This window comes from Mastigoproctus giganteus, chromosome 2, assembly GCF_048544385.1.
Source record: "Mastigoproctus giganteus isolate SK-2022 chromosome 2, ASM4854438v1, whole genome shotgun sequence".
Classification (NCBI taxonomy): Eukaryota; Metazoa; Arthropoda; class Arachnida; order Uropygi; family Thelyphonidae; genus Mastigoproctus; species Mastigoproctus giganteus.
Window position 1 is genome coordinate 90,474,438 of NC_143576.1, and position 20,168 is coordinate 90,494,605.

At 35.0% G+C, this 20,168-nt stretch overlaps 1 protein-coding gene across 1 annotated transcript in view; it reads right to left on the bottom strand.

The window, feature by feature from the left end:
* LOC150089407 (ribosomal RNA processing protein 1 homolog A-like) overlaps positions 1-20,168 on the bottom strand; it is a 386,532-nt gene that overhangs the window by 332,654 nt on the left and 33,710 nt on the right. Inside the window, exon 4 of the mRNA XM_090389971.1 lies at positions 15,185-15,379. Coding sequence (XP_090246097.1) covers positions 15,185-15,379 — 195 coding nt within the window. The remainder of the gene's footprint in view (positions 1-15,184; positions 15,380-20,168) is intronic.

Here is a 20,168-nt window from a genome sequence, read left to right on the forward strand (position 1 = left end):
ACCTAACTACCGTGTTAAACGAGGGTTACCTGTACTGTCAAAAGAAATAAATATTGATTCAATATTTAACAGTGTGTCAGCCCACCATAATAGTCTTCATTACACATCAGTATGCCAAACCAATTTTTGAAAAGAAGGTGGTAATTTTGTCCATTTCTCCTTCAACACAGTGATCAATTCAGCTACCAACTGTAGGCATGTTGGCTTCACTTGATGTCAGTGTTTCAGTTCCTCCAAAAGGTGATCAGTGGTTTAAGGGCAAAACTGTGGGCAGGACAATGAAGCTTTTACCTGCTCATGCACTATAAGCTGTGTAGTATAGGCTAGTGCATTACCATGCTGAAACAGAAAATGTTCTTCCCCATTCTACTGCCAGTGTAGGAAGAAAGGAATTGTGTCAATGTACTGCATGGCATTCACTGTTTTAGCAAATGATAACAAATAGTCCAAGTCCAAACCACAAGAAAACTCCAGATGGTGTATCACCTATGCCAAACTTCACAGTTGAGTTGATAAACTCTGATAAATAACATCCTACTGGTATCTGCCAGACCTGAACGTGCCCATCAGATCATAACATATACTGTGATTCATCACTCCAAAACACAGATTTCCAATGTTTCAAGGACCAATTATGGATAGATTATGCATGGGCAAGTTGACACTGCTGTGATGTTCCTATTGTGATACATTAGCATGTAGATGCCACTATTTTAACAAATTAAATTAATTTAATTTTTAATAATAAGTTGTTAAAATGCAAAAAAAAAAAAAAATTATATAATACAAAATAAATAAGAAAATTTGCCAGACGGAATGAAATTTATCTATTTCAAGGTGAGAATAATGAATGGTGCGGGTCGTTAACAGTGACCACTGTTAAGAGATTAACATCATGAAAAGTTAATATTATCTATATATAAGGTGTCTGAGACTAGTTAAAGATCTGCAGATGGAAGTATCCAGAACTCTACCTGAACAACTCTTGTAGACAAAAAACATCTTCATATAATAACACAAAAAACATCTCTGGCTATAAACTAGTGCAACATCTGATGCTAAATCAGCTACACAAGGTGCATAACAACATGCATTGCTGCCAGAGTGGATTTGGGCTTCATCTGAGAGTGAAAAACACACACAAGAAATGAAGCTATTACCATTACAAATGTGCAGCACTTCTACTGGCCTTATGGTTAACAAGAAGATAAAGATAATTGTTGCAAAAAAATAGGATGCAGTATCCAAAGATAAAGAAAATAAGACATTTATTCAGAAAAAGCAGGGTGCAGTACCCATAAATACAAGATATAACAGTGATGTGCATAATCAAATGATCAATAATCAATCATATGCATATTAGTTAATTACAGAATTGACATAGTTGTAAACTGTAGGGGGAAAAATATGACACAAGGAATGGATCTGCTCTCTCTCTCTCTCTCTAATAATTGATTATGAAAATGCCACAATAATTATGCCAAATGAACATTTAAAAGAACAAATCACGCAGATGCAAAAAAAAAAAAAAAAAACTTGTGGCTTTTTTTTAAACAAAATTTTTAAAATTACAAGAAATATAAAATGAGAATACAGAATAGAACTTTTGATGAAAATGATGCAATGAACGTCAATAATCACTAAACCTGCTTCTCAGATTCTATTGATGAGGGAGTGAACGTAAGGCTGATTATTACTATGGGAATGGAATTTGACTATTTCCTGAATAGTGGTGGGATGAATATTGCTATCATTGGACAATTCTTCATTGTTGACTATACGACAACTTTTGTTTTTAAATAAATTAAGGTCCTCTTTGTTGAAATGGAGTCCTTTCTGTTAATGGCATTATAATTGAAATATGCATTCTTAAAAAGCTGTTCTTGAATAAGTATTAGTGGATAATAGGGTTGCATATTTGAAATTACAAGGAAGATTCTACGATATGTGAATGCAAGTGGCGATATCGTACAGTTTGGCCATGCAGATCTCGCTGATCTATGAGTCATATGAGATATTGATATGGTTTCCAGAATTTGTTTCCACTTCCATTACTATCTATTAAAAGATAGTAATGGAAGTGGAAATTACCCTTTCCATTACATTGAGGGGAATAAATATTTCTTACAATTTTTTTCACGTATAATAATATTTTTTGAAGTGATTTTTTATCTTCATAAACTTTCAAAGATCTAAGCTTGTAAGCACTCTACCTACTTTAAGCAGGGATGAGATCAACACTTAACTACTCTCCTCCCACATGGGATTTTTATGAACTATTACCATTTTATGAATTATTCAATATTGTCATCTCAAGGCAAGATAAAACTACAGTTCTTTTTTTTTTTTTTTTTTTAACGGTCTCAATCAGTTCCACTCTTGCATCAGCTTCAAAAACACAAACAGAACAAAACTAGCACCTTCACTCCTTGATATTCTTCTAACCAGATATGGCAACTATATCTTGAATTAATTGACAGAAAACACCACAGATGTAGGGGAATATGGAGTTTGAATTACAAATTATTCAACCAAAGGAACAAAATCCTTGAAACAGTTTTTCCATAAACCGCAATAATACAAATTAAGTTCCACCCTTACAGAAATCAGCATTACAATCTAAGATGTAGTGTCATGGCCCGAGTGCCAAACGATAGGGACCAAGCGATTTTTCTTAAGCGAATTATAAAGTGATCCTTCCAAGTGATTTTCTTCTGTTTCATTTCTAGCTGCTCTCTTATACTCAGTTCATTGTAAGTGGTTCTTTACTTAGCAGATTTTAAGTTAGAACCCAGGAAGGAAAATCACCTTTCTTTTATTAGGATATTTATCCATTTTCTCACTAACAAACTAATCCTCCAGACGCTTGGTCACTAGGTGGCACCGCTCCTGCCTCCCCATGGCAGGGCCAGAAACCTGAAAGTAAAAATAATCCTTTCGGGGCTAAAAGGAGCAACAATGGACTCAACAAAGCAGGCTTCTCCCGGAACTATGGATCTAACTGATCATAATCGGCAGTATGATCCTAATCCATCTACTGCCAAAAGACAAAAGAAAGATGTGACCCAAACCATCTCTCCACTCTTTCTAATTTTTCATTCCTTATCAGACCAGCCATTAGTAAACTTTCTCCCTTTGTAATACAAAGGTGTCTAGAACATGTAGCTGGTCCACCAAAAATGGTTAACCACTTGAAATCAGGCAGCCTACTGATAGAAATGACAAATTACCGACATTCTAAGCGTCTTCTTAAAACCACAACTTTTGGAGGGATTCCCATCAAAGTAACTCCACATGCTACTTTAAATACATCTAAAGGGGGGACACCTCCTGAACAGCTCTGAAGAAGAAATCGTACAAGAGGTACAAAACCAGAATGCCATACATGCCAAAAGAATCCTTATTAAAAAGGTTGGAAACCTGATACCAACCCACACTATCATACTTACTTTCAGTACTCCAACTCTACCATTATCAGTCAAAGCAGGATAACTGAATTGCCAGGTAAAGCCATACATCCCCAATCCAATAAGATGCTTCAAGTGTCAAAAATATGGCCATTCCCAAACAGTATGCAGAGGACAAGCTATTTGTGCCATTTGTGGCTCAAAAGAACATAACAGTAAAGAATGCAATACACAGTCTCCTTGCTGCCCAAACTGCAAAGGTGACCACCCTGCCTATTCCAGAGACTGTAATATATGGAAAAGAGAAAAGCAAGTTCAAAAATATAAAACTGAACATAAGATCACATATCAAGAAGCCAAAAGGCAGATACCACTACTTCCAGCAGTGAGATCATATGCAGCAACAACTGCAGTGCAGAAAACAAAGGTAACTGCAACACAGACTGACATCTCAGTCCTGCCTAACATCTCAATAGCGGATTGGACACTTAATCTTCTTTTACAAACAAAACCAAAAGTTGACCAGGCGGTTAATACGCCCATTGTAATCTCAACCAAATGCTGAAGATCCAACACCAACAAGCAATACAAATCCCACCAAACCTTTTGAAAAAACGCAAAAAAAAAAAAAAACTGACACTATGAAAATTGATGAAAAGGAGCAAGAAGACGAACCAGTTCTGGAACTTTACGCAAATGATGACATGGACAGTGGTGGAGTCGCCAATCTGGTCAAATCTAATATTCCATCCAAGCATATTCAGCTGCAAACATCCCTTGAAGCAGTCACGGTACGCATCGTGACTGATATTACCTTGACCATGGTTTCACTCTACCTTCCACCTAATCATGCATATACACTGCAAGAATTTGGGGACTTAATTGAACAATTACCATCTCCTTTCTGTTTGATCAGGGACCTTAATGGGCATCATATCATTTGGGGATCACTTCATACAGACAAAAGAGGACAGATGATTGAAAAACTTATAGATAATAGGAACTTAACACTCTTAAACACAGGTACTCACACCCATGTCCATTTACCAACAGGGACTACCTCTGCAATTGACCTCACCATCTGTTCCCCAGCTCTCTTTCCTCTCCTTGACTGGTCTGTTTCTGATGATCCCTCTAGCAGTGATCATTACCCAGTTGTTTGTCACCTACTAGAAAATGACGTTCCGCAACCTATAAGAGGTATAAAATGGAAATTTTGCAAAGCAAACTGGGAAAAATACCAATGTGCTGCTTCTTTAGATGAGAAAACCATAAGACATTCTGATATCAATATGCTGTTACTCATATCACAAATCAAAGAATTTCTGCAGCAAATATTGCAATACCAAAGACAGCTAACCAGTTCCATATACATTACAAGCAATGGCAGAATGAAGAATGCTTGGAAGCAAAGAAAGAAAAAAATAAGGCTCGGAATCAATTCAGAAAGTTCCCCACCACCAGTAATCTCATAAAACATAAGAAAGCCAGAGCAAAAGCACATTATATATGCCAGAAATCTCAGAAAGAATCCTGGATATCTTTTGCAAGCAAAATTAATAGAAATACAGACAGCTTAATAATCTGGAATAAAATTAGACAAATTTCAAGCAAATATTCAACAGCACCTAAACCGATCATAAGCTGGAAAGGTCATGACATAACTGAACCAGAAAAAATTGCAAATCTACTAGGAGAAATCAACTAGAGGAACTGTCATCAACCACATAATACAGACCAATTTTTCAAACATATAAAGCTCAAATCGAAAAATACAAAATTAATTTCCACACAACTCATGAAATTTCATACAACCATTCCTTTACTATAAATGAATTGCATAAAGCCAAATCAAAGCAAATTGCAGCAGGTCCGGATGGAATCCACTATCATATGATTAAACACATCACCGAAAATTCCTTGTGCCTGCTCTTGCTGCTATAGGATATACCTTGAGGACAAATATCCAGACTCTTGGTGACATTCATTTGTACTGGCCTTTCCAAAACCTGGGAAGGACCACTTAAACCCATATAATTATTGCCCCATTGCCCTTACTAGCTGTCTAGGTAAAATTTTATAAAAAATGGTAAACGATCAGTTAACATGGTTTCTTGAATTCCACAACCTCCTTAGTCCTAGCCAATACAGTTTTCGGAAAAACAGATCAATAATAGACATAATGACAAAAGCAGAATGAAATATACGCAATGCCTTTCTCTGAAACGAACACCTTGTAATGATATGCCTTGATATTGAAAAGGCTTTCGACACTACCTGGAGATATGGTATCTTTCATGAATTGCACAAATTAGGACTTCGAGGCCATTTGTCGAAGTTTCTTCAGAATTTCATGTCTAAAAGAACTTTAAGTCCATTACCACCATGTTCTGTCTTAAATATACAATCAAGAGCAGGGGGTCCCCCAAGGCTCAGTCCTCAGTGCAACTTTATTTTCTATCAAAATAAACATTATTACAGAAGTTATTCCAGCAACAGTAGAAACATACCTATATGCCGATGACCTCACAATTTCATGTCACTCGCAGAATATGCAGACAATGGAGAAGTAGCTTCAATGTGCTATTAATAATATAGTTTTCTGGTCCATCTACAATGGATATCGAATCTCAGTACAAAAGACAGTAGAAATACACTTCTGCTGAAAACAAAAGATGCATCCTGATCCAGAACTAAGAATAAGCAATCAACAAATCCCACTCAAACATAGTATCAGACTTCTAGAACTAATAATGGATTGCAAATTAAATTTCCTAGAACACACAAAATATCTATGTACTGTGTGCTTAAAGAAATTAAACATTCTCTTGAGCAATATCAGCCATGACATGGGGGGGGGCCCTGATCGTTACTCACTTTTGCACGTTTATCATGCAATAATAAGATCTAGATTAAATTATGGTTCTCTCATCTACTCCTCAGCTAGGAAAAGTGTGTGAACTGGTTAGATCCAATTCATCACAGTACATTACGTGTAGTTTCCGGAGCATTTTGTACCTCACCTGTGTATAGTTTATACACAGAGATCCGTGAACACCCACTCAGTCTTCGTAGACAAGTTCTTCTTCTGAACTATGCTGCAAAAGTTCAAAGCCTTCCCGGACATCAAACATGGCAATATCTGTATAATAAGAAATGGGAAACTTTATATGCGAACAAACCTAACACATGGAAACCTGTGGGTATCCGACTAAAAGAAATACTCTCACAATTGAACTTAAGTACAGACAAAATCTACTAAGATACCCCGACATCCCTTTATCCGTGGGGAATCAATTCAGTTGACTGTGCCATGGCCCTCATAAAATGGAAACAGAACAATATCCCAAATCAACATATAAAACAGCTACATTCCTCTTATGTAATGCAATTCTCTGACTATTCTCATCTGTACACTGATAGGTCCAAGACTGATGCACACATTGGTGCTGCAGTCGCCTTGGTAAACAGCATAATTTCAGTCTCTTCCAATAGTGCAGTGTCTATAGTGCTGAATTATTTGCAATAAGTCTCACCCTGGATCACATTGCCAAACTTCTCTGGTAAAAAGTATAATTTTCACAGACTCATTAAGTGCAATATATGCTTTAAAACTAGAAAATCATACATCTCATCCGTATGTAAGAAAAATTCTTTCCTGCTTTTCACATTTTAAGACAAAAAACTAAAGAGTCAGATTCACTTGGATTCCTGGACATTCTGGAATAGTCGGTCTATGAACTTCCAGATCATGCTGCAAAACATTTGTCAAATGAAAATTTCATTTGCATAAAATTCTGTTCAATGATTTTAAAAGCATCAACCGAAAAGCCTCTGAAAATATATGGATGCAGACCTGGAAATCGCAAACAAACAATAAATTATACCAAATCAAACAACAGCAGAAATCCTGGAAATTAAGTTTTTGGTCAAACAGACATGAAGAGTTATCCTCACCCAGTTTTGCATCGGCCACACACATTTAAACGCACTCTTACCTCCTAATGAAAGACCATCCTCCACAATGTTTTCAATGTCCGACCACACTAACAGTGAAGCACATCATCATAGAATGTCCACGTTACCAAATTGCCCACCAATCAGCTTTCAAATCGCATGCAAATGAACCATTAAGCCTTAAACTCATTATAGGAGAAAAATCAAATGTCAGTGAACTCTTTTCATACCTCAGTTTAATAAACCTTACCAACCATATCTAATATGTCAAATGAGTAACAGCATAGCAGGAAATAAAACTTGGACAGGTGCAATACAACTGAAGCTGCTCTTGCGCCATTAAACCCCAAACAATAAGTAGTGTCAGCGATCACCCTCATACCTAATTCTTCTTTCATAACTTGAAAAATATACTTCACAGCTGTTTTCCCACACTTACATGAAGCACCACGTGTAGCATCAGAGCATGTCTGGACATGTCTTGTATATCATCAAGAAGAACCTAACAATCAAATAATTAAATTCAATGAAGTCAAATGGGTTTATGGGCTAAAGCCTTATGCTATGAGAGCTATATAATGTAACTGTTACATGAAGGGCATAGCAACATTCTGTATCATATTTCTGTATCTAGTGTTCAGCAAACTAAGCCTGCTACCTAGTGCATCAATCTCATACTGTGGAGGCACTCCACCACAAGCTGCTTTGGTATTGCACCATCCTAAATAAAATGCACTGTTCTGATGAAGAAATATATTAAAACAGTGGACTCTATATCCAGTCACTGCTCTTTTAAATGGCAACTGAAATTTAGAAAATCACAGTAAAAATTCAGTACACATAGTGCATGTTACTTTACTAATTAAGGTTAAGGAATAATGAATATGATATCACTTGAAATACAATAGGCAAAGTTGTCTCACAATAGCAAAAATGTGATTTTATTTTCTTTTTTCTTAATATTTTTTAAGCAGAAAAAACAAGATAAAATTTATAATGGCAATTACACTGCTTTTCTCATGCAGAATAAAGAAAGATTGATTAGTTTTGGAGAGAAATGCATATTAAGTGAAATTAATATGGTCTTAAAACATTTTTTTTTTTAAGTGTAATGGTCTCTTCTCCAATGGAGCCTTTCTCTCATGGCCATTTTCAACCTCATGTTATTTGGTATTAAAATAATGCAAAATGGGATGATCAGCAAGTCTTCTATTCTTCTTTTCCTTGGTTGGATTACTGTTTTAAATCTTCTGATGGCAATGTTTTCTCATACTGTACCAGTGAAATTATTCTTGTAGGAATGAAATACTTTATTTCACATGCCACCTTAAAATCTCACCCTTTATCTAAACCTTGATTTTCCAATAAATGTGCTAAGGTTGTTCAAGACGAGAATGTTACATACCACAATCCAAATCTTCAAGTTCATTTTCTGCATACATCAAAGCTTGCAATAATTGTAAAGCAGCTATTAAAAAGCCCTAACTAGATTTTGAACAGGTTAAGAGTAGAAAACTTGCTTCTTGTCTAAATGGTAGTCCAGCCAAAGCTATTGGCTGCAACTTTTGCCCATCTCTATTCCCACCTCTGTTAAAACCTGATAGTTCTATTGCCACCTCAGCTAAAGATAAAGCTGACCTGCTGGCATCGTGATCTTGGTAAACCATTTCCTACCATTCTTGTTACATTCCATTTAATGCCTCTTGTAGTCTTCCATCAAAATAATTTTGAACAGTCTTAATGCCAAGAAAGCACCAGGTCCTGATGGTATTCTCCACTTATTCCCAAAACATGTGCTCCTGTTCTGTGTTGCCTTTTTATACTATCTAATTACACTAGTGTTTTTTCTTCTGCTTGGAAATCTGCACACATCCAACTAGTTGCTAAAAAGGGAAACAAATCTCTCCCATCCAATTATAATGCCATTGCACCTACACTCTTTCTAAAGCAATGGAAAAATCCATTAACTGCCAACTCCAAAACTATCTAGGAACCTTTCATTTCATCAATGATTGCCAATGGAAAAGTTTGGAAAAAATCAAGCTTTTGCTCCTGACATTTCAAAGGCTTTTGAACATGTTTGGTATCCAGTTCTCTCTCTCTCTCTCTCTCTCTCTCTCTCTCTCTCTCTCTCTCTCTCTCTCAAGACAGAACTTAGAGGATAGAAGGCTCTCTGTATCTAAGTTCTCCAATAATGCTGGAATTCCCTAATGTTTAGTTCTTTCTCCCACTCTTTTCCTCTTCAATATTAATGACCTTTTTCTACTGACTGGAAATCCTATCCACAGTCTTGCTGATAATAACACATTGCGTTCTACCTTCCAGTTTGAGAAACCTTGCCCTGCACGAACAATTTCAACTTCTCGAATATCCACTACCAATTTCCTAAATGATGTGTGCAAAGTGGGGCAAAGATAACTTAGTTAATCTCAATCTTTTCTAAATCTCAGCCCTGTCTTATATCCCACAAAAAAGGATTCTTCTGCTCCTATGCTCATCTTCGACAACAAGATCACATTCTCTATTAGAGATTAATAGAGCCCTCTCTACTAATTTCTCTTGGCAAAAGCATCACAAATATTGCTTCCTTTGTATCTGCAAAAAAGTGGGTTTGCTCTTGGTTTTACTCTTCTTCTAAACAGCTAGTCAAATCTATACAAATCCCCATACCATGGAATATTGTTCCCACATCTGGGGCAGTGCCCCCATAACCTCTCTCAGGCTTCTAGACTCCACTCAAAAGAGGGCAGTTAGGTTAATTAATGACCTGTCTCTCACACTTACAAAGTCTCTCCAATCTCTGTCTCATAGATGTTCTGTTTATACTACATGCTTTTTCTATAGATACTTTCATGGGAACTGCTCTTCTGAACTGGCTTCTATAATTCTCCCTCTTTCTCTTCCAACCCAGTCTCAACACATTCATTCCACAACCAGTCAGCATCCTCTTACTCTCCAATTTCAATCTCACAGAACCAACTTTCCTTCTTCTTCATTTTATTCCTTCAACTTCTGTTTGCTGGAACAACCTCCCTTTGCACATATTTCTGGAAAATTAAAAGCAACAAAAATTCAAGTATCTTTTTTTTTTTTTTAATTTTTTCAACCTTCAACCCACACACAATACTAAGTACTATAGTTTCTATTGCCTTTCATATTTGGGGTTTTCATAAAAAAAGAAAAGTAAGTTCGAAAACTCTCAACACAGTTTGGCGCAGAAAATATACCTTTAAAATTCCAATATAAAAGGAGTTAATATTTCCTTTCTTATTTTGTATATTTTAACTGGCACCAAATTTATAAAAATAACACTTACTCTTTTGTAGTTGACAATATAAAACAGTATGGCTTCAGAAATAGCAATGCTTTGTTTGAAGGTAGCTAAAAACAAACAAATAAAGAAATTAATTATACAATGCCAACTGTCTATTAAACTACTCATTTAAAAAAAAAAAAAAAAAAAAAAAAAATTAAAAATGCCAGTTACAAAGAATCTCAGTGCAAAGAATAACTCTGATATAATTTGGTTAAATTTCAGAAAGGCTTTTAAACAGTTTCACCTAAGTATTCAAGAGAACAATCTATTAGAAAAGATACTGAAGCTGAAGGCCCCAAAGGTGGAGCCTTGCCTTCCTTCATGTTTAACATCCTGGTATTGTAATAGAGGCAATATGTGAATGGAAAAGTAGTGTCTCCAAAATCCACAAAGGAGATGCAAAGGAAATGATGGACAACTACAGATCAGTGACTTTGACTTCAGTAATAGGAGAGATCATGTATTATGTTTTGCAATACAATACAGACCACTTTGATAGATATGGTGTTCTTTCTGATCTTCCTTAAAGGCATTGATGAGGGAATGCAGGACGGTAGGAAGGGTGGTTAACAAGCAAAACCAGACTACTTTGGTTTAAAATGATTTAGATCAGCTACAGATATGGTCCAATAAAAAAAGAAGGGAAAAAATCTGGCAATGATAATTTAATGCTTCTAAATATAGTAAATATAGTTTTCCATCTAGGAAACAGAAATCTAGGAATTACCTATAAAGTAGAGGAGAGAGAGAGAGGAGATAAAGTGCTTCAACATGAAAAAGACATGTCATAACACAATCAGATATGAAACTTACCATGCAGTGTCAAGACGCAGCTAGGAAAGCATATTATGTCCTGTTTATGGTTTACAAGACCTTTGCAAATAAGAAGAAGAGTGTCATTGTTCCTCTGCATAAGATAATTACAAGACTTAATAGTTCAGATTTGAATGCTACACCTGAATAAAGACATGGAGCTTCAGCATGTTCAAAGAAGGGCAACCCACTCCCCTCCACAGGACTCCATTTCATGGATCCTGTGGAGGGGAGTGGGTTGCCCTCCGTGGAGTCATGAACACCAGTAAGACAAAAAAAAAAAAAAAAAAAAAACCAAACAGTAATATAGTAAAAAAATAGCTTTCCATCTGCTTTCAAGTAATCTAACAATAACTGGTAAATATAAGTAAGAATTTAACAAAGTCAGAAGAAGAGGAAAATAAGATTATTTACTCAGGTATCTATGATTTGCAAGTCCATTCCTATACAAAGGAACAGTGTTGGAGTCCACTGGATTAATTAAAATGTGATTGAAATAAAATGATAATAAAATCAGAATGGGAGGACAGTACCAAAATTATAACTTATATCAATAAAATTAAAAAAAGAAAAAAACAAATACACAGCACAAGCTATTTAGTGGGTACATGTTTTATATGTCGTAAGACACCAAAGCAGCAAAGTGTATGCTACATTCAATATTTACACAGTCTGAAAACTTGAAAAGGTGCTAATCTACAAAATCTGATTGCTGTGAATGATTGCATTACTTTATGATTAAGGCTATGTATAGCTTTATTAAAATGATAGTTTAGATGTGGAACTGAAAATCAGTTTGTTTTGAATTTCTTGTAGAGATCCTTTTAAATTGGAGATGCCAAAAGTGATTTGGTTAATTACAGATGCAATTCATAACTTTACAATATTTAAGTGGTAGCTGAAAAATGTCATCTTAATTTTTTTCCCTTCTATATCTGGAAATAAAATCAAATCCTTCCCATATACATTTCACCATGAATATTATCTAAATGATAATACAGTATTTTCTATTTTCATTTCGATTTACTAGATTACAAGAGGCTAACTCTTCATTTTTAGTGTATAACAGTGTCACATGAGTGAATGGTGTCCCCCACCCCAAGAATTAGCAGGAGCATACAAATACTGCTCATCCAGCAACCATAATTCATCTATAGACTTACTCTAAAGGGTGGACTAGGATATGAGTTATGGGTAATATATTCTCACCAATGACATTATAATTTGGTAAATTGTAGTCAATGCATGTATTTTCTCTGAAAATTGCTCTTTTGAAAGGAAGTATGATGGATGAAAGGCTGTAAACCAAGAGAAGGGGATATAATAAAAGATGAGTGAAAAACTCATATAGCTCAAGAAATTTCAAACAAAAAAAGTGGGATAAAATATGTTAACCCTAATTAATAAAAAAAAAATTTCAATTCAATAAATATTTATTTAAAAAATAAAGGGCATCTGCCAGATGCCATGCAACAGAGTTTGTTCAATTTAGGAAAGCATTGGACGGAAGAAAGGTTAAGCAATGAGAGAGAATGATCTTAGCGCAAACAGAAATGGAAATGTTGGCTTACCAATGGATCTAGCTGATCAAAATACAAATCGTAAATAAGCTAGACCCTCTTTGTATGACTTTGTCTTGATTAATACTAATTCAAACATTTTAATTTTATTTACAGTGCAAGATATTTATATCACTACAGGCAACCCACGAATCACACAGTAATTTTACAACACTGTTCTGCTCTAACACGATTGATAAATTGTGGCAATCCTTGCACAACACGGTACTTATATAACATGGTTTCATTCTAACACGGTTAGAGAACTGCGACAAATCTTACATACACGGTATTTATGAGCTTTTTGTGTGGAGAAAACGCTGCTAGAAATTTTTCAACATTTTCATTCTTTTTTGTGAATCCCCGCTGTTGACCTGCTAGTCGTTATGCAAAAAAAAAATTATTGGGAAATTGCCATGTTAGGTTTTGTGCTATTGAACTTGTGCTTGTTTCAGACCATAAAAAATTTACTTTGAAGGATGCAGTTCATGAATTTTAAGGGTTCTGTTAAGGTTATTTTGATTTTTATTTGATCGTTTATAAATTTTTTCCGGATATGCATTACTAAACTTTGTTCTTAAGAACCGTACTGGGATAATTTCTTTTGTTGTGAATTAAATTTTAGCCCTAAATTATGCCTAAGGAACTTAGGGATAATTTGGGTGACTGCTAATTTATTTAAAGAATGGTTTCTAAATTGTTTTGTGCCAGCTGTGGTATACTATTTAAAGTGGAAAAATCTAGAGTTTTATTACTATTGGATAATGCACCAAGCCATCCAAAAAATTTAAGTCATCCAAAATGTTGAAGTAATGTTCCTACCACCTAATACAACTTCTTTAATTCAGCCATTAGATCAAGCCATTAATATCTACCTGTAAAATTCATTACCTCAGAAAATCGTTACAATCGATTTTGGAAAAAAATTATTCCAAATCTATTGAAGTGATGGAGGCATGGAAACATTTCTCAATTGTGGACTTTAATCACTCAAAGAAGTAAAACCATCAACAGGTGCATGTTGGAAAAATGTATGGCCAGAGTCAGTTCATTCAGGAAATGTGGTCGAACCTGCAGAAAACGCAATCAGTGCGATAGTAGAACTTGCTAAATAGTTGATAGGAAGGGCAGGTTTTGATAGTATGACTACTGAAGATGTACAAGAATTACTGGTAGAAAAAGAGGTTGGTAAAGAGGATTCGATGGAAATGGCATCGGAGGTAAACCAAATCATTTTAGAGGACGATAGTGCAGATGAAAATTTTGAAGTTCCAAATTTTACACAAAAAAGCATACAGGAAAGCATAAACTTAGGTGAGCAGTTAGAATCTTATTTTTGAATGCAGATCCTTTGACTGAAAGGAACACAAAATTCAAAAGGGAACTTCAAAAATGCTTAGCTCCATATCATGCAATTTACAAAGATCTATCAAGCAAAAGCAAACAATCCCAGATTACTGATTTTTTAAAGAGAGCAAAAGATACACAAAATCTATATGCTGGTGAAGGTATCATCTAAAAACAAGAAGATTCTGCAACAGAGAAAACGTTCTCGTTTGATTGTTTAGTAGCAATGAAGAGGAAGAAAATTAAATGAGCATATATTATCTGACATATATGTATCACAGTTTGTAAGATCACAGTTCAGTTATTACTATTTCAAATAAAAATTAAGTTTCTGATAGTTATAAAAAAATGACGTATATTTGTTAGCTTCTGGAATGTAATCCCCCTTTTGTACTGGTTCTTAGTCCCGTATAATATGGTTTTACACTACACAAGATTTTATAGGAACCAAACTACTGTGTTATATGAGGGTTACCTGTACCATATTTATAAATAAAGTAGAAAGAATATGCTTCAAATCTAAAATGACAATTTCGACAATATTTATTTCTGAAAAACAAATATGTATAATATGCTGACGGATCATATTTTGGTATAATCCATCATTCAAAAATAAGCAAGTCTACTATTTACAAGTACACAGTAAGTTTAGAAATTTGTCACATTTTTATACCAATATAAATTATATCACTATAGATTAAACAGTAAACATGCAATAGCGTTGTCAGCTGCATCAACAAATAGTAAAAGCATTAGTATTAGGCTTTCTTTATTTAAATACTTACTTCTTGGCCTCCAATTCGAGTGAGCTCATCCACATATACATCTGCAAAATGTAGTTTCAACCCAAGTGGAACTTTTTCTGAATTAGGACTAGTCACTGTTTTTTGTAATATTTTTTTCAAAGTCTGCATGTGCTTTTTATTCCATTTGCATTTTCGAATGAGTATAAAGCTTTCCCTTAAGAAACGCCGAACAAACTGTAATAAGGAATAAAACAATATCATCTTAATTATGGAAGAAAATCTAATAAAATAATAAAAAAATCAAAAAATCAATAATTAATCATAATAATTAGCCGATGACAACTGAGTACTGTTTTTAAGAGCTCATATATGTAGAAAATTCTTTTATATTAATGCATACTTGCTTAACCAATTTGAGATGTGAACTGCTAGAAGAACAGTATGTCATCAACTTTAAGTAAGAAATAGTAAATTACAACATTGATAATTTAGAATTTAGTGAGAAAGGTGGTTGGCTGTTATACAGCACTAAACAAAAGAGTTACAAACTACACACAGATGTAAATATTTTACTTTTCTTAATTTGGAACCATTAACAAAAGGTACAAAAGGTCACCAATCAGCAGTATCATCCAGTCACAGGGGTTGACAGCCTTTCAGAAGTAGTATCCTGAGTTCCTTCTAATGTGGAGTTTCTGGTGTAAATGAAATTTTGAAAATAGGGGGTATCAAGACCAAGCTTATCATCTAAAAACAAGAAGATTCAATGTGGCCTCAACACTTACTTTTTTCACTGATGATAAGCCAACTTTCAATCCTCCTGAAACATAGACTTTAAATAAAGATAAGTCAAAGAACAAATGAAAGTGTCTGTGAAAGACTAAGAATATATACATACATCACCCCAAAAGAGTCAACCTGATCTGATTACTCTAGCAGAACTAAATTGTAAACCCCTGGCACCACCATGCCATGATGGGACTAATTGTATATATATATCATGCTGCAATTAAGGATTGTATTCTATTCTATAAATGACCTCACTTGAGATATACCGTATTTCCTCATGTATAAGACACACCTTTTTTCGAAAAATTTGGGGTCTAAAAACTGGGTACGTCTTATACAGTGGTTGTAGATTTTTTTACTTGCATTTCCCATTTTTTCGCGCTTGTTGTCTTTACGCTCATTGTTTCGCACTTGTTACCGGTATATTAGGTTACGTTTTGCCACGTTCTGCCCAGAAATGGCCCAGAAAAGATTTTCGTACAGTGCTGAATTCAAGTTATGAGGAGTTGTATGAATTTTATGATGAATAATACTTGAGTTCAATAACTTTATGTAATTCATTTTTTTTTCAAATTTCAGACCCCAAAATTAAGGTGCGTCTTATACATGGGGAAATACGGTAAATCTTTCTAAAAACTGAGCTGGAACCATGGGTTCTAGATTACAGAGACGGAACTGGCTCATACAACCATATCTCTGTACTGTAGCCATAAAAAGGATTTAATACATTTTTTTTCTATGAGATGAGTGATTTTTTTGCATCAACATCAATGGCTTCACGGATGCTCTGGGTCACAGGCATAACCCTGAAGAATGGAGACATATACAGACTTGTAAAACCATACTTTTAAGGCTGAGCTGTGCCATGATGGAATTAATTATTCATTAAATGGACATGTTATTGTTTTCAAGGAAAACTTTGCAAATATGGAATTCTACAAAAAATCAATTAGACAGCCTATAACTGTAAAATTTGTTGTGATCTAATTGACTTTTTGCTGGGTTTTCAATTTGGTTTCACAAAACTTTGCAGTTTCTTGTGTGAATGGGGTAGCAGATTAAGTGGTTTCCATTATATTCAAGAATTAGTCATTTCTAAAAGTGTATATCCTAGACAGAAGAATGTTTGACCTCCACCACTAATTGCCAGGGAAAATATTTTTTTCCCCCTCTAATACAGTCAAAATCAATTAGAGAGTCATTGAAAGGACTGCAATATTCTTGACATTATAACAGAGGTTGAAATTTCTTTAAAATTATATTGAAATTAGTAAAAAATGTAATAATAAAATTTAATTAACAGTTATAAAATACACTATTTACATACATAGATATTAAATTGATTTATCCAACAGTGGAACACACAAATTCTTAATTCCAAATAATTTGAAAAAATTATCTGCTTTAATCCTTTAAACCACTTACTGGGATATTTTCACTTTAAATCACCTTAAAAAGCCTTGTTGACATCAGAATGTTCAAGTTTACATATGCACTTCATTTTGCTATAATCATTTTAAATTGACTTAATAATTTAATTTTTTTTTTTGTTTTCATTTCCAAATTGTATGCCCAACTGAGTTCAATAAGTTAAATTCACAAGCAACAACACTTCCCACTTTCTATGTCTTTAATAGGAAAAAAGAAAACCTTTCATTTATCCTCAACACTTACCTTTTCTCTTGCTATTCATTATAACAGTACTGTACTATTTGGTGTAAAAACCATGTCTTGATGTTCACAAAAGAATGATATTAACTGACTGAAATTCAGAATGAAAACAACAGTAACCATATATGTGGGAGATACTAAATGCTTGAGAGTTTACTCTCAAAAAATACCTTTGGGACTGTCAGTTTCTTAAAACCAGTGCGCTTCCACACTGAGGCATATTTTATAGATAGACTAATTTGTAGTACAGTACTAAACAGACTGCACCACAAAGAGTGGCTCGGTTATGTAATCAGTCTCTCATGTACACAAATAACAATAATAAGAGTGATTCAAATTTCCACCTTGCCTGCATGTTTTGGTTTCATAAACTTCTACATGAGAGAGAGAGCCTCATATGCAACCACATTCTTCACAGTTTACTGTGCAGCATAATAAAATAAAAATAAATAAATAAAATGTTCTCGTTTAAACTCTGTCATGGCCACAAAGGAGGTAAGGCAGGCAAAGGCAGATTACGAGAAATCCTTGGCAAAAGATGCTAAGAAAAACAGCAAGGATTTCTTTACTTATATAAACTCTAAAAGGAAGGGGATGAATCTGATTGGTCCACTTGACATCGATGGTTCGACTGTTGATGATCCTGCTCAGATAGCAAACAAACTGAATGAGTATTTTGCATCTACATTCACACATGAGGAATTATTAAGGATTGAAAATGGCAGAAGGTTATCAAATTGTAGCAGGATACTTAATGATTTTGTACTAACTGAAAGCAAAGTGGAGGAGAAATTGTTGAAGTTAAACATAAGAAAAGCACCTGGGGTGGATGGGATCTATCCAGTTATATTAAAGGAGGCGGCAAAGCAAATAAGCAAACCCTTAGCCATAATTATGAGAGCGTCCTTGGACTCAGGGGAGGTTCCCACGGACTGGAGATGTGCAAATGTATCTCCAATTCACAAAGGGGGATCGAAGGGTGACACGAGTAATTACAGACCAGTTAGTTTAACTTCTGTTCCGGGTAAAATAATGGAGTCACTGGTTAAAGATGCATTGCAGGATCATCTAGACAAGACTGCAGCAATAATTCAGACACAGCATGGGTTTGTTAAAGGAAAGCCTTGTCTGACAGATTTGATAGGATATTATGATGTGGTTACAAAGGAACTGGATGCAAAAAATAATTTTGATATCATATATTTGGATTTCAGAAAAGCTTTTGACACTGTTGCGCATGGAAGACTACTGTACAAATTGGAGCAGAATGGTATTAAGGGTAAGTTGCTACAATGGATAAAAGGATGGTTAAGTGGGAGAAGACAGAGGGTGGTAATCAATGGGTGCTGCTCTTCTTGGACTAATGTTATTATTGGAGTGCCACAGGGTTCGGTGTTAGGTCCACTGTTGTTTTGTATATTTATCAATGATATTGATGAAGGTATATCAGGCTTAATGTCAAAGTTTGCAGATGATACAAAGGTTGGCAGGGTTGTTAATGACAGTAATGGCAGTGTGCTACTGCAACAGGATCCAGATAATCTGGAACACAAAGTTTCATAGAATGCATCTATGAAACTTTGTGGTTGAGGCAAATACACTCAGACAGGAAGTATTCTCCAAACAATCTCCACAGCCAAATGTGTGTAGCACGATTTTTTACAGCACAGCACCATCTCCCACTGCTTTAGTATTCATGAACTGTAAGCAACAACAACCAAAGGTGCAGCATAAGCTACAGGCTTCCTTGCACCATGTGACTAATACTAATAATAATGTGAATTATTACTTTCTGCAGAAAAATTCACTGAAGTAACTTTGTATCAATACTTTCTAAGTACCGTTCATTATTTTTAGCAGAGATTTAATTCTTTTTAGTATTAGTAGAGGCATATGATGGAAGAAGGCAAGCTTATAAAGAATCAGCCAAAAAAAAAAAAAAAAAAACTTTCCCATTTCACCCATCCATTCACTCCAAAGTTTGTCTAGTGCTGTCTTGAATTTATTTAAGCTATTAACTTCCACAATGACAGATGGGAGTTTGTTCCTGCAATCAACCACCTGCTGACTTAAGGCAAATTTCCACATATCTATCTGTTCTACAAATCTTTCCTCAAGAATTTATGTCCCCTCAGGTGAGTAATCTCAGCAAGAGGAAGGATCCTTGTTGCTTGTTTGTTGTTTTAGGAGCATTAGCAACTAAGGCCATATTGCTCTGGGATATGCGGTGGTCATTCCCTGACCTTTCTGCATCCTCCGTATTTGGTGGTGATGGGCTCGAACGCCGGTCTAATCAAGAAGCGTCTACTAAGCACTGCTGCTCCTTCCCATAGGAAGGATCCCATCAGCATTTAGAGTGTGCATGAATAGTTGCTGTGGTGTTGTGTTTGTTCTCCTGCAAATATATGCTAGAATGAATGATTCAAGATAAATCTGTTCCAACATTTCTATACACTCTGAGTCAGCGAGTGTTGCTCTTCACAACTCTGAAGAAAGAAGAATTCGAGAGATAGTTTTCAAGCGATAGCAAACGAAATTTATGTTCCTCTTCAACAAGGTATCT